The 12,240-nt window shown below is 38.3% G+C and overlaps 1 protein-coding gene across 1 annotated transcript in view; it reads left to right on the top strand.

Moving 5' to 3' along the window:
* The first annotated feature begins 7,549 nt into the window (after positions 1-7,549).
* The window catches only part of LOC126282136 (box C/D snoRNA protein 1-like), an 83,152-nt gene continuing 78,461 nt past the window's right edge, over positions 7,550-12,240 (top strand). Inside the window, exons 1-2 of the mRNA XM_049981636.1 lie at positions 7,550-7,636; positions 7,736-7,917. Coding sequence (XP_049837593.1) covers positions 7,608-7,636; positions 7,736-7,917 — 211 coding nt within the window. The 5' untranslated portion in view covers positions 7,550-7,607. The remainder of the gene's footprint in view (positions 7,637-7,735; positions 7,918-12,240) is intronic.

Genomic DNA, 12,240 nt, shown 5'->3' with positions numbered 1-12,240 from the left:
ATCTATCCATTTCCCTTTTTAAAATTTTCTAACCTACCTGCCCGATTAAGGGATCTGACATTCCATGCTCCGATCTGTAGAACGCCAGTTTTATTTCTCCTGATAACGACATCCTCTTGGGTAGTCCCCGACTGGAGATCAGAATGGGGGACTATTTTACCTCCGGAATGTTTTACCCAAGAGGACCCCATCATCAATTAATCATACAGTAAAGCTGCATGCCCTTAGGAAAAATTACGGCCGTAGTTTCCCCTTGCTTTCAGCCGTTCGCAGTACCATCACAGCAAGGCCGTTTTGGTTATTGTTACAAGGCCAGATCAGTCAATCATCCAGACTGTTGCCCTTGCAACTACTGAAAAGGCTGCTGCCCCTCTTCAAGAACCACACATTTGTCTGGCCTCTCAACAGATACCCCTCCATTGTGGTGGTACCTACGGTACGGCTATCTGTATCGCTGAGGCATGCAAGTCTCTCCACCAATGGTTCATGGGAGGCAAAACACAAAATGAAGAACAAAAAGGAAAAAAACAAATACAGCATTCTGATACACCAACAAAATATGCAGGAATGGGACACTTTCCTTGAACAATATAGATCAACCATATACCAAAACACCAGTACCCACAACTAAAAGTACGAAAACTGGAATCAGACATTTCCCTTGACCTACATTGTTCAACCTCATATTATGATACCAAAACATCAACACCTACGAAAATGGGAATTGGTCATTTCCAGTGACCTATACAGGTCCACTACAACTATTGATGCTAAAAAACCAACTCCTACAACTGCAAAAATAAACCCAAACCCACAACCCCAAAAATCCTTCAATCAAACATCCCTACATAAATTAAAACACATTCAATACTCCATAAATACACAAAACATCACAACTAGAAAAAAGAATTAACTACCACCAGCAAATTCTGGCACTTCATACTAGATTGGCCAGCCCCCTCCCCCCTCCCCCCATACACACAAACCAACTCATAAACACCATGCTGTAATGACATTCACACACCACAACATCTTTACGTCAAAGCAGACGGATGAAATCGGACGCTTCCATCAACCCCTCCTTCTACTCTTTAGATGAATATCTTAACAGAGACTGATAGTAGTGATGGGGAGCTCGTGACTGAGTCTTTCAAATGAACTCTTCACTCCAGTAAACTGTGAACTAACCACTCAATTTCAATGAATTGGTGCTTCAAACTCTTCACAGATAGCACACTTCACACTTTTTTCTAGTTCACTCTCTCTCTTCCCCTCTCCCTCCCCCACTACATCGGCGCTACATCACTCATTCTCCCTTCACTTCATCCTCCCTCTACTGCCTGTCAACGTAAGCTGCTTCCTGCAGTCCTGAGATCATTACCCGTGACTATTTATGCAGTTGTACTTCGTGTCTACGGATAGCCTATGTTGCCAACGCTTGCAGACAAATGAATATTAAAGATACAAACGAAGAGGCTGGCTGTGTGAGCACGCACAGCCAACGTGAAAATAAAATGCTTACCTTGTGGAGCTGGAACCGAAGCATGCTTGGAATCTACACTTGAAAGATAATCGTTCATGTAGGAATGTTTATCTCGTACACATTATTAAAATAATTACACTAAATGTCAATTTGAGGATTGTCCTAATTAAATTTAAAAAATTACATATATATATTTATGAATAAACATCAACGGATTTAGCGAATGTTCAGAGATTTCCGTTTAAAAACAAGATTTGTACCACTTTTTTTTCTTGTCAGGCGATTTCTTGTGTCAGTTATAAGGTGTCCTGCCTTCGAGAACACTCTTTCACGCGGCGCGGAGGTTGCAGCAATACACAGTCGTACTTTTGCAAGTTCAAAGAGCGAGGGGTATACTGACAGCCATTCAGACCAACTCCGAAGTGGGTTGCCTCGTCTCTGTAGCAGGGGCTCTTGAAAATACTTGTCCACTTCCACTATTGCAGAAGCTCTCGGGTGTGGATTACTCTGCAGCCTGCAAAACACTTCATCAAATTCGAGCCAGAGACTAAAAGTAGATTCACTGGTTGGCACTGTGATTGTTGCTGTAGCAGTGGATGTGTTTGTCATAAAATTCTCACGGTGCCTGATCAGGTTTAATTTCATACATATTGTATGCTGTCTGATAATGAAATGATACTGTTATTTTCTGGCACTGACTGCTGTTCGCTTCTGGCAATTGCTGGTGTGGTTCCGGACTCTCTGGGTTATTTGTCCAAGAAATATCGGAAGATGCAGGAGCAGTGGGCGCCAAGCCCCTGACTGACAATGACATTGTTGGCTGCAGCACTCGAACATGACGCGCTAGATTAAATATATTTCCTCCTTTATATGAAATACACTTAGAACAACAGTTGCACTTTGCTTTTCTATCACCTAACTCGGCGAAGAAACCCAAAATTTCACTACTTTTACGCGATCGCGAGTCGCTAGACATTGTATAAGGCTGAACAGACACAATTCTGCTTTCCGAATAAAATAAAGAGGGATTTTACCTGAAATCGTGCCAATTACTACAGGTGACAGTTTACGTTTTGAATATGGAGGGTTATTATTCTCAACAAAAATAAAATCTACAGGAAAACTTTTGAATAATTACTTAACTTAGGTATATAGACTTTGTGACAGTGGTAAACATATTCATTCTATTTTTGATTAGATTTTAAAAGGAACATAAAATTGGACTGCATTTCGATGGTAGCCCTAGTTTTCAGTCCATGAATACAACAAATAATGTTTCACTTGGCAGATAAACACTTTTTTGGGCGCTTCATGAGAAAATTTCGAGCAAGATTAAATGTAATATCTTCTTTATATGTGACGCGCTTCTCTGTTTATCTTTCCTTTGTCCCCTTCGACCATGCTCTATTTAAGTTAACTCAGACGCTGTAAGACCGTAAAACGTTGCGTGCACGTTATTGCATAGTTCGGCCATCTGTTGGTAAAATTATGAAGTACTGCGAAGCTTTATTGTACGAGCGAGACGAAGCGAGCGTAGCCGCGGCTGAGCAGCGAACTGGGCAACTTCGCCAGGCTTCCATACTTCATGAATGAACTACTTCATTTGAACGCTTCACTGCAAAGAGTGAAATGAATGAAGTAGTTCACGGGAATGAACGAGTTCGACCCATCTCTAACTGATAGACCAGCGTAAGTAAAAATTCTGCTATATTTCAGTTTTGACAGCACTTGGTCGCAACAGTCATGATCGGGTATTCTGTGAATGATAAATTTATTAATGGTGCGTAACTGTGTTTTATTCTGGAAGTGTGTCAATTCTGTAAATATTAGTAGTTACTGTAATATATTCACATATTTTGACAATCTCCTGACAAATGATGAGGATAATATTATTATATTCAAATGGATTATGTTATACTTTCTGACATCATTCGCGATGGCCAGCGGCTATTTCCGAAGAAGTATGAAAATATTTGTTCGCTCCAGTAACTATCCTTTCTGGAAATATCACCGGGGTCTAAGACTGGAGGCACTGTGTCAGGAACACAGACACACAGTTATTCCGTTACCAACTTCCAGGTTACCTGTAGTGGCAGCCCGATAACTGCCAGAGAACGAGGACTGTGAGCCAATAACGATAACTGCCAGAGGAGAATAGCGATCTCTGACAGCTATTTCCATTGTCTCTCGAATTCCTTAGTAACTTTCCTTGTACTACCCGTCCAAGCTAAATTAACACGTAAGGCAGTGGCTCAAGGGATCGACTTTACTTGTTAATGCCTGTACTGTAGTTCCTATCAGCCACCGCTCGTACTTTATTTAATCGTTTATGCTAAAAGTAACGAAGGCCCACGAAATAGTACACAGTTCTTATCAACAGATGGCCCGCAGTCTCCCATGGCCTATAGAACGCCTTCCAAATGCGCAGTACGATCTTCGGTCAACAGATGGCCCGAGGCACTGTTGACACTAAACAGTTATTTGAATAACTGCCAGAATCAGTGGATATACACTGTACTAGTGCCGACATTGTGCATGCTCTGTTGCCTGTGTCTATGTGCCTGTGGTTCTGTCAGTGTGATCATGTGACGTATCTGACCCCAGGAATGTGTCAATAAAGTTTCGCCTTCCTGGGACAATGAATTCAGGGTGTTCTTATTTCAGTTTCCAGGAGTGTAGAAAGCGGTCAAAATGGTGTAGACAGTGGCTACTAAAGCGAAAGCACTTTTCTCACGTAAATTTACTGCGAGAGTTGCAGGACGAACCTAACGACTGGCGAAATTATTTGCGGATGGATATCGAAACTTATAATTATCTCTTAAAGCTTGTAACCCCTCATATTACGAGAAAAAAATACTTGTGTGAGAAGGGCAATTTCTCCCTATGAACGGCTGGCGGTAACATTAAGAATTCCTAGCAACAGGAAGGAGCTACAAGGATTTGGAATTTTCAACTGCAATATCGAAACAAGCGTTGAGTGAAATAATACCCAAGGCATGTGAAGCTATTTACGCTGTCCTGAAGGATGAGTTCATGAATGCAAGTCAAGTAAGTTAAGTCTGTCAAGTTACAGATAATATTTTTGGTGTTGTAGACGTGTTTGAAACACAGTAGGCCTATATTATTAGAGATTATATACGTACACGGCCAATGAGCTATGGTTTACTTTGTTTCTGAGTTTGCATTTTCAGTTCGCTACTGTGTACAAGCAACCTGTTACAAACTTTTGTTCCAGGATACAAAACTCCATTCTGAATTCTAGACAGAGATTCGTTATCTGCCTGAAAAGTTTTACTTGTAGTACTGTGGTTGTGAATACTATAGTTAATATAGTTATACTTTTGTTTTACATTACCTCGCACATTGACACTCCAATTTCATCTTCAATTGTACTCCTGCTTGGTATTGGCGTTTCTTGATCACTAAGAAAGCCAAGTAGATCAAAATACCATAACGTTGTTTGGTATACTTGATCTACTTGAAGCAAAGCAAGCGCTGTATCATGTATAAGATACAGAGGCGAGCGAGTGCACGGGACTTACCCTAGTTCACTGCTAGTAGCGTCACGTCATCGTAACGCGCCTGCATATAGTATTGCACCACATTTAACATAAAAGTAAAAATTAAGATTTGTGTGTAAAACTTTGTTAAAGTATAGTTCTATGTAATAATGTTTCAGGTAACAAATCTTAATGTTATAAAATTAGTAGTTTACGTAAAATTCACGTTTTGAAAGAAAAATAGGAGGCGCTAAATAATGACGCTAGGAAGCCAAAATTTGGTGAGAAGGTGCAGTAAGAAGTCATTAATGAGTGGTGCTGGTTTCCAAAACCATAAAACTAAAATTGACTCCAGAATCCGCGTTTTTCGGAAAAATCAGAGGCGCGAAATAATAGAGCTACAATATTGAAAATTGGTAGGATGCTTCAGTTCACCCTAATAATAATAATGGAAATACCACAATCAGTTACCTCTTCTAGTTTTTTAGTAATTTAGTAAAAACTACTTTTGTGAGTAAAATGTACATAAGCATTATAGATTAAGTACTTTAAATTTTAATGATAAAACAAATTCTTTAAGACCAATGATCAGATAGGACAATTAACAAAGCTACACCAAGTTTTAGTCTTGTAGCATAATTAACAGCTGATACAAGTCTTGATAAAGCTATGGTTCAGAGGTAACAATCTACCGTTAGTTCCATTGTAAAAATTCTAGAGAGTAAAGTTTTAATTTTAGCGGGCTGAGATTTTCTACGTGCTTCTGTACTGCTCAGATGTATGTATACAAAAATTGAGAAGTTTGTAAAGCTATTATTAAATGTGATATTTAAGATTATGTGCCTGAGATAGCGATCATTTGGAGGCTACAGGCATCTGCATAGGAACGGAAAGAACAGATGCTCTCTTGGCGGTACGCGCCGGAGCTATATAAAAAGAGCGGCAGAGGCAGTAGTAAGCTCACTCCGCATTAGACCAACGCCTAGTCCACGCGAGTTTAACGTCCGATCGCGCCTCGCCTCGGGTGACGTCATAGCGGGCTGTGACATGCGCGTACTTAGCAATGTAAACGGACATTGAAAATCGCGAGGACTGTACTCCGTCCTGGATCGTTTAGACTTCGGTAACAAACTGTTATTGTGCCGTCCGTGTGAAGTATAATTCCGCGTGGCAAGTGGTGACTAACTCCACTTTTAAGGCGAGCATTAATCTTTTTTTTTTAACATTATTGCGAACTATTAATAGAGCACCGTTAGTTAGAGTAATGAACTATTCGGGAGGAACTTGCTGTAGAAGTCGCCTCTGAACTATTAAACGATTGGCTGAATTAACAATATTTAATGTCTTTAGCATTTTCAGAAGTTTCGAGTAATTTGTGTGAGCCTTTAAGATAATAAAATCTTGTTTGGAACTTTAAATTTTATTGAAGCAGCCCTAATCCCGTGAAGAACTATGGATATTTTTCGTTTAGCTGGGCTGTACAGGAATGTGGCTGTGCAGACTGGGAACTAAGGTCAGTAAGTTTCCCTTCGCTTTCTGACTGGCCACCAAATTAGTTGCCAGGCTCGCGTGATTTAAGGTGGCAATGTTCAACTTTCATTGAACATTCAAACAACTCATTCGACAACTTCTTCGCCGCCCCACATACTGCCACACCAGATCTTCTAGATTTCTGAACTTTTGATAACTCTTTTCGGTAAACAGTTTGCAACGAATTTTTAAAAAAAATTTATCACTTGTCTGTGTTTGCCGAGGCGTCAACTGCTCGCAATTTTTCAATTGGAGCATTGTATGCTGCTGTCTTTTTGTCTCGTTCACTATATTCTTTACTTTTCATTTTCCACAAACATGGGTGGTTTCTATATATTTCAATGAATTCACTTCAGTCAGCCATTTTAATCCCCTGTGCGCACAAATACAAACACTAGACTGAGCAAACAGCGATCTTCTGTCCACACGCTCCAACTTGTCTGCGCAGATGTGGTTTGACCCACAGATTTGAGAGGTTTCGCTCAAACCTCTAACTCCAACTTCCAGGTTTGCACACACCTAAGGTTGGTGCAAATCTTCTGTCCACACCTTTGACCATAAATATCTATAGTCGAAGGTCCACACGCAACGATCTGTCTGCGCAGATGGAATGTGCGCAGACATTTGCGCAGACCGATCGTTGCGTTTGGACGGGACTTAACTGAGAGCCTTGGGAGAGCCAGCCCTGACAAAACTCTACCATCTGGTGAGCAAGATGTATGAGATAGGCGAAATACCCGGAGACTTCAAGAAGAATATAATAATTCCAATCCCAAAGAAAGCAGGTGTTGATAGACGTGAAAATTACCAAGCTATCAGTTTAATAAGCCACGGCTGCAAAATACTAACACGAATTCTGTACAGAGTAATGCAAAAACTAGTAGAAGCCGACCTCGGGGTAGATCAGTTTGGATTCCGTAGAAATGTTGGAACACTTGAGGCAACACTGACCCGACGACGGTTGCAACCTATCTCAAGCGAAACTTTTCCATCGAACCCTGTGAACAACTTTCAAAGACACTAGGCCAACGATATTTCGTATCTGTTGCTGAGATCTTGGTTATGTTGACTGACCTGCACAGGCGTCTGGCTCAATGGCGGCAGAACATGATTCGAATAGCAGGTAGCGAAAATCTGAAGGAAAAAAAAAAATTATCTGTTGATATACAAATTACAGGGGCGAAAGTATTTCGTTAATTCGTGTTATGTGTACGTTTTTCAGGCTTGGAAGGTGCGAAGTTTGTGACTCTCAGGATGCCAAATATACGTGCCCGGCGTGTGAAGTTAAGACTTGTTGTTTGAAATGTGTCAATATACATAAGAAGGAATTGAATTGTAATGGAGTAAGAAACAGGGTTGACTATAAACCACTTTCAAAATTCAACAACATGGATCTTCAAAGCGGTAAGAGGGAGCAACCTTTACTGTATATTTTGTATACGCATGTTACCAAAATACTGAATGAGGATATTTTCAAGGAAATTTTTCGGAATAGGCAAGATTTACGGTGTCAATATGCTCGCCAGCATATACATACAATTTGATGCAAAGGAATTAAAAATTATATTTATATCATTTACCACTGTGCTGTAACAGACAGATATGTCACTGGGAAAATGATGCATACTTTTCATGGGATTTAATTTAATGCTGATCAGTAGGTTTAGCGGTGGTAGTGGACGTCTCTGAAATTTTGTCAGTTATGAGAGTAGAGTTAGGTTGGAAGATTATTTGGTTGTGAGTTAATGAAGCCAGTGAATTTGGAAGTCAAGTAACAGACTGCCCTTTAATGTAATCTGATGTTACTGTTAACACTATATTTAACATACTTCTAATTTCAAAACCTGAAAGACAAGTTGAGAATACATGTATTGGGTCATAGACAAGTATTTTGATGCACGTTACGAACATACATTGTGATTAAACATTGAAGAATACAAGGGCCAGGGCATCCACTATCTGATTTGTACATGTGCATCCTGGAATTCGTTGATCGTATCTGTAAATCTGTTGCACTGACTAAACAGTTCTTTGATAAAACATGTCACTCGTTGTGGGCCTTCTCGCTCTCTTCTATCAGTCCTTTCTGGCACCAATCCCAGATTGATGAATGGTTTTCAAGAATTGGTGAGACAAGTCTCTTGTAAGCCACTTCTTAAATTGTCAATATTGCATTTCCTTAAGATTCTACATATAAATCTGTCTGGCATGTGTTTCCTACTATTTGTTTTATGTTGTCATGTCAGTTAAGATTGCTCCTCTAGATATTTTATAGTGTTTACTCTTTCCAGCAATTAGTCATCAATAGTGTAGTTATAGAGTACTGGATTTCTTTTCCTATGTTTGTGCAATATGTTACATTTATTTACACCCATGGTCAACTACTAGTACATGGTTCATTTGTCAGTCGTCTGTAGGTCCTTCTGCAAATTATCTTCTGGCATTGCTGCCTTCTTACAGAAAGCCAAGTCGCACAATCTGCGAACAATTTTAAAGAGCTTGTGTTGCATTCTACTGGAACATTTGCATATTTTGTAAACAGTAACGGTCCTGGCACTCTTCCTTTCAGTGAAGACAAATAATTATTTATTTTTTTCAGCTTAAATAAAAAATAACTTTGAATACCCCTGTATTTGGCTCAGTGCAGGTGTATTTGTCAGATTATTTCGCAGTAGGCCTATGTGACATAGTTTGACATGTTTAACAAACACCGAATGTCAGTGAGAGACGTTTTGATTGATTGCCGATTTGGCAAGCCGTTCAATGTTGTTTGTGTTGATGTTTCACCATGTACGTTGAATCAGAAAGCTGTTCTCACTGTATTGTGAGTCTGTGGAAACTGTGACCAATAAGAGTAACTTATAAAAACAAAAGATCTCTGGCAATTACAAAAATGATAGAAGTGTCGCAACTTTTCCAGCCATATATTTTGCAGAAAATTATTAATAAGAAGATCAGTATAATTTGCTCAACATACAGATGGGATTGCAATAAAATAAATAGGTAAATAATCATAGCTCTGTGATTCTAATGAACTTTCATGACATTTTCGTGAGCATATTTATCTCAATTTCAAACATTTCCTGGACCAGCATATTGGTTTCTGTTTCTTCTTTGTACACAGTGCTAATGTCAATGAAGGAAATACTTTGTCTGCAGAAACCAACCTTTATGTTGAACACAGACTTCCTTGCTTCACAGTATAACAAATGTAATATAAAAATGCTTTGTGTGCTATGTAAGTAGCAAAGGATGAAAATGCAAGGAACAGACACTCTTAAATCTGCAGTACCGTTCTTCATTGTACCAAGATAAATTACACCGTCAAATATTTGTGTGTTGTGTATATAATAATGCAATACAAAGTAAAAATGCAAGTGATCGCTAATGACTAACATTAACAGGCTTTAAATATAAAATATCCTAAAACATTTGTGGAATGCTGGTGGATATCCAGAGTCATCCAAAAATGCATTAAGACAAACTCTGAGTAAGCCTTCCATTAGAAGATGTAGTTTTTCGAGCTGATTGGGATTGAACAATTTTAGAATAGAGACTGGGTTCAAGTACTTAAGAGTTCAAAATATTGGAGCAAAAACTGGCAACTTTTTTATTGAGGAAGTGTCGAGAATATTGGAAGACTTTTTTCACCTGCAACTGTTGGAGCAGTTTCTTATTTATGATTTAAAGACAAGAGTTAACCTGTAGTGCTCTCTATGGCAAAGGGAAGCATACAACAAATTATGTACATATAACACCCAAGAAATATCAAAGAATTTGGGTCACAAGTTTCAGACGATGTTACGGTGTAAAAACAGAATTTCGAATAGTATTTGGGAGGTGAAGTTAATGTGGAGTTCCAACAAAAAGTTATTTGTCAAAAACTTGAGCAGAACTGATTATTTCTCAATTTTTGAAGATCATTATTTTCAAGGTTTGTTATCTTGAAGTGAAGAGTATTTCAGGGGATTTGGCACAGTGTGGTCCTCATGCATGTGTAAGACATATTTTCTTTATTGTACCACAATGACAACTCTTCAGGAGTCAGTTAAATTTTAGGATGAGATATTTGAAAGAAAGTGTTGTTCTGAAAACTAATTTGAAAGCAACAAAAAGTAGCCCTAGATTTGTTTAATAAATTACAAAGAATTAGGGATTTCAAGTTTATCTGTTCTTTGTGATGCTCATTATTCTCAGATGTTGAATAAATATTTTTGTTTATCTGATTGAATAATGTTTCGAATAAATATTTGTACTTGTTATTCAATTACAAGTAGTTTTATTTGTATTAGTCATTCAAATAAATTTTGCCAACTTTGTTTATAACTACTAAGAGCAGTAAATGGCCTAATATCTAACATAAGTAGCCATGCAATCAATTTTTCTTTGTGCTTGTTCCGTGATCAATACAGACTTCTAGCGTCCAATACCTGTGCATCGGGTAGGAATTTAACCGGTCATAGGCTGTTTGCTATTCATTCATCATGCTGTGTAGATCCAATCAAGAAAAAGAATCTCTAGGGGTGTGGAACAAATCAAGGTGCACATTAGACAAGAAAATCATAGAAACAATCTGCATACCTTATTGCCAATAACTGTGTAATGCTGTTCACACGTATATCATCTCAATTTAATCAGGTAAATTACAAAAAAAGATACTACTTTTTAAAAATCTGCCTCCTAAAGTATACTATAAGACTGCTCTTATCGGCTTTTAAAAGCTTAATATTTACTTGATTGCAAAGGTATTTTTCTAATAAATTACATCTGTCAAGACAGACCTATTTACTACTACTCATATAGCTTTACAACAAACAGTACTACTTCCTCTGTAACTTATAGAACCCAGATATTCAGATAATTTGTAGAAACAGCAGTTGACGAAGTATGTTTTTAATTTTGTTAGTTTATGTTGGGTTACTTTCCATCAGATTACCCAACTCTGTTCTAAACCCTAGGGAAGGGTGTGAAGTCTACACGCAAATTATTTTTGTGACTGTAAATCACAGTTAATCTGTCAGTGATGTTTGTCGGCAACAAAAACTTGTGGAACAAATGTAGTGGGAAGTGAGTGTAAGTTTTCTATGAACCTTAAAAAGTTTCCTGCTAGAGAGAGGCTTATCTATGTTAACCAACATCAGCTTGATGCTGATGATGCTGCTGAATACACACTTTATTTACTTTGCATGTACCTGTCAACTTAAACAGGAGGAGGGCTCTTTTATAATTGTAACAGTATATAGGTCCCCTTCAGGAAACTTTCATTTGTTCCTGGAAAACTTGGATGCCTTGTTGTGCAATGTCAGATAGGTGAAAGCAAATTATTATTTGTGGGGACTTCAATGTTGATTCATTGAAAGAGTGTAAAAGGAAGAATGACCTGGAAGCCTTGCTCGGTTCTTTCAATTTGACAAGTGTAATTTTCCTACTCGGGTAGTAAACGACAGCAGCACATTGATAGATAAAACTTTTATAGACCAAGATAGGTTTAAAAACAAAAATGCTTGTTCTGTTGAGAATGGCCTTTCTGATCATGATGCTCAGCTAGTTACAGTATATGACATAGCTCCATTCAGTAATTCAAAACTACCCTCCAAAGTTGTGCATTCAATTAATGACTCAACAATTAGAAATTTCAGAGAAAATCTTCAGCAGTTAGATTGGGATGAGGTGTACAAGGAACCCGATGCTAATTTAAAATATAACTTATTTCATGATACACTTGTA

Source organism: Schistocerca gregaria, chromosome 7 (genome assembly GCF_023897955.1).
Source record: "Schistocerca gregaria isolate iqSchGreg1 chromosome 7, iqSchGreg1.2, whole genome shotgun sequence".
Lineage (NCBI taxonomy): Eukaryota > Metazoa > Arthropoda > Insecta > Orthoptera > Acrididae > Schistocerca > Schistocerca gregaria.
Note: the sequence above shows the minus strand (reverse complement) of the source record. Positions and strands in the feature narration are given on the sequence as shown.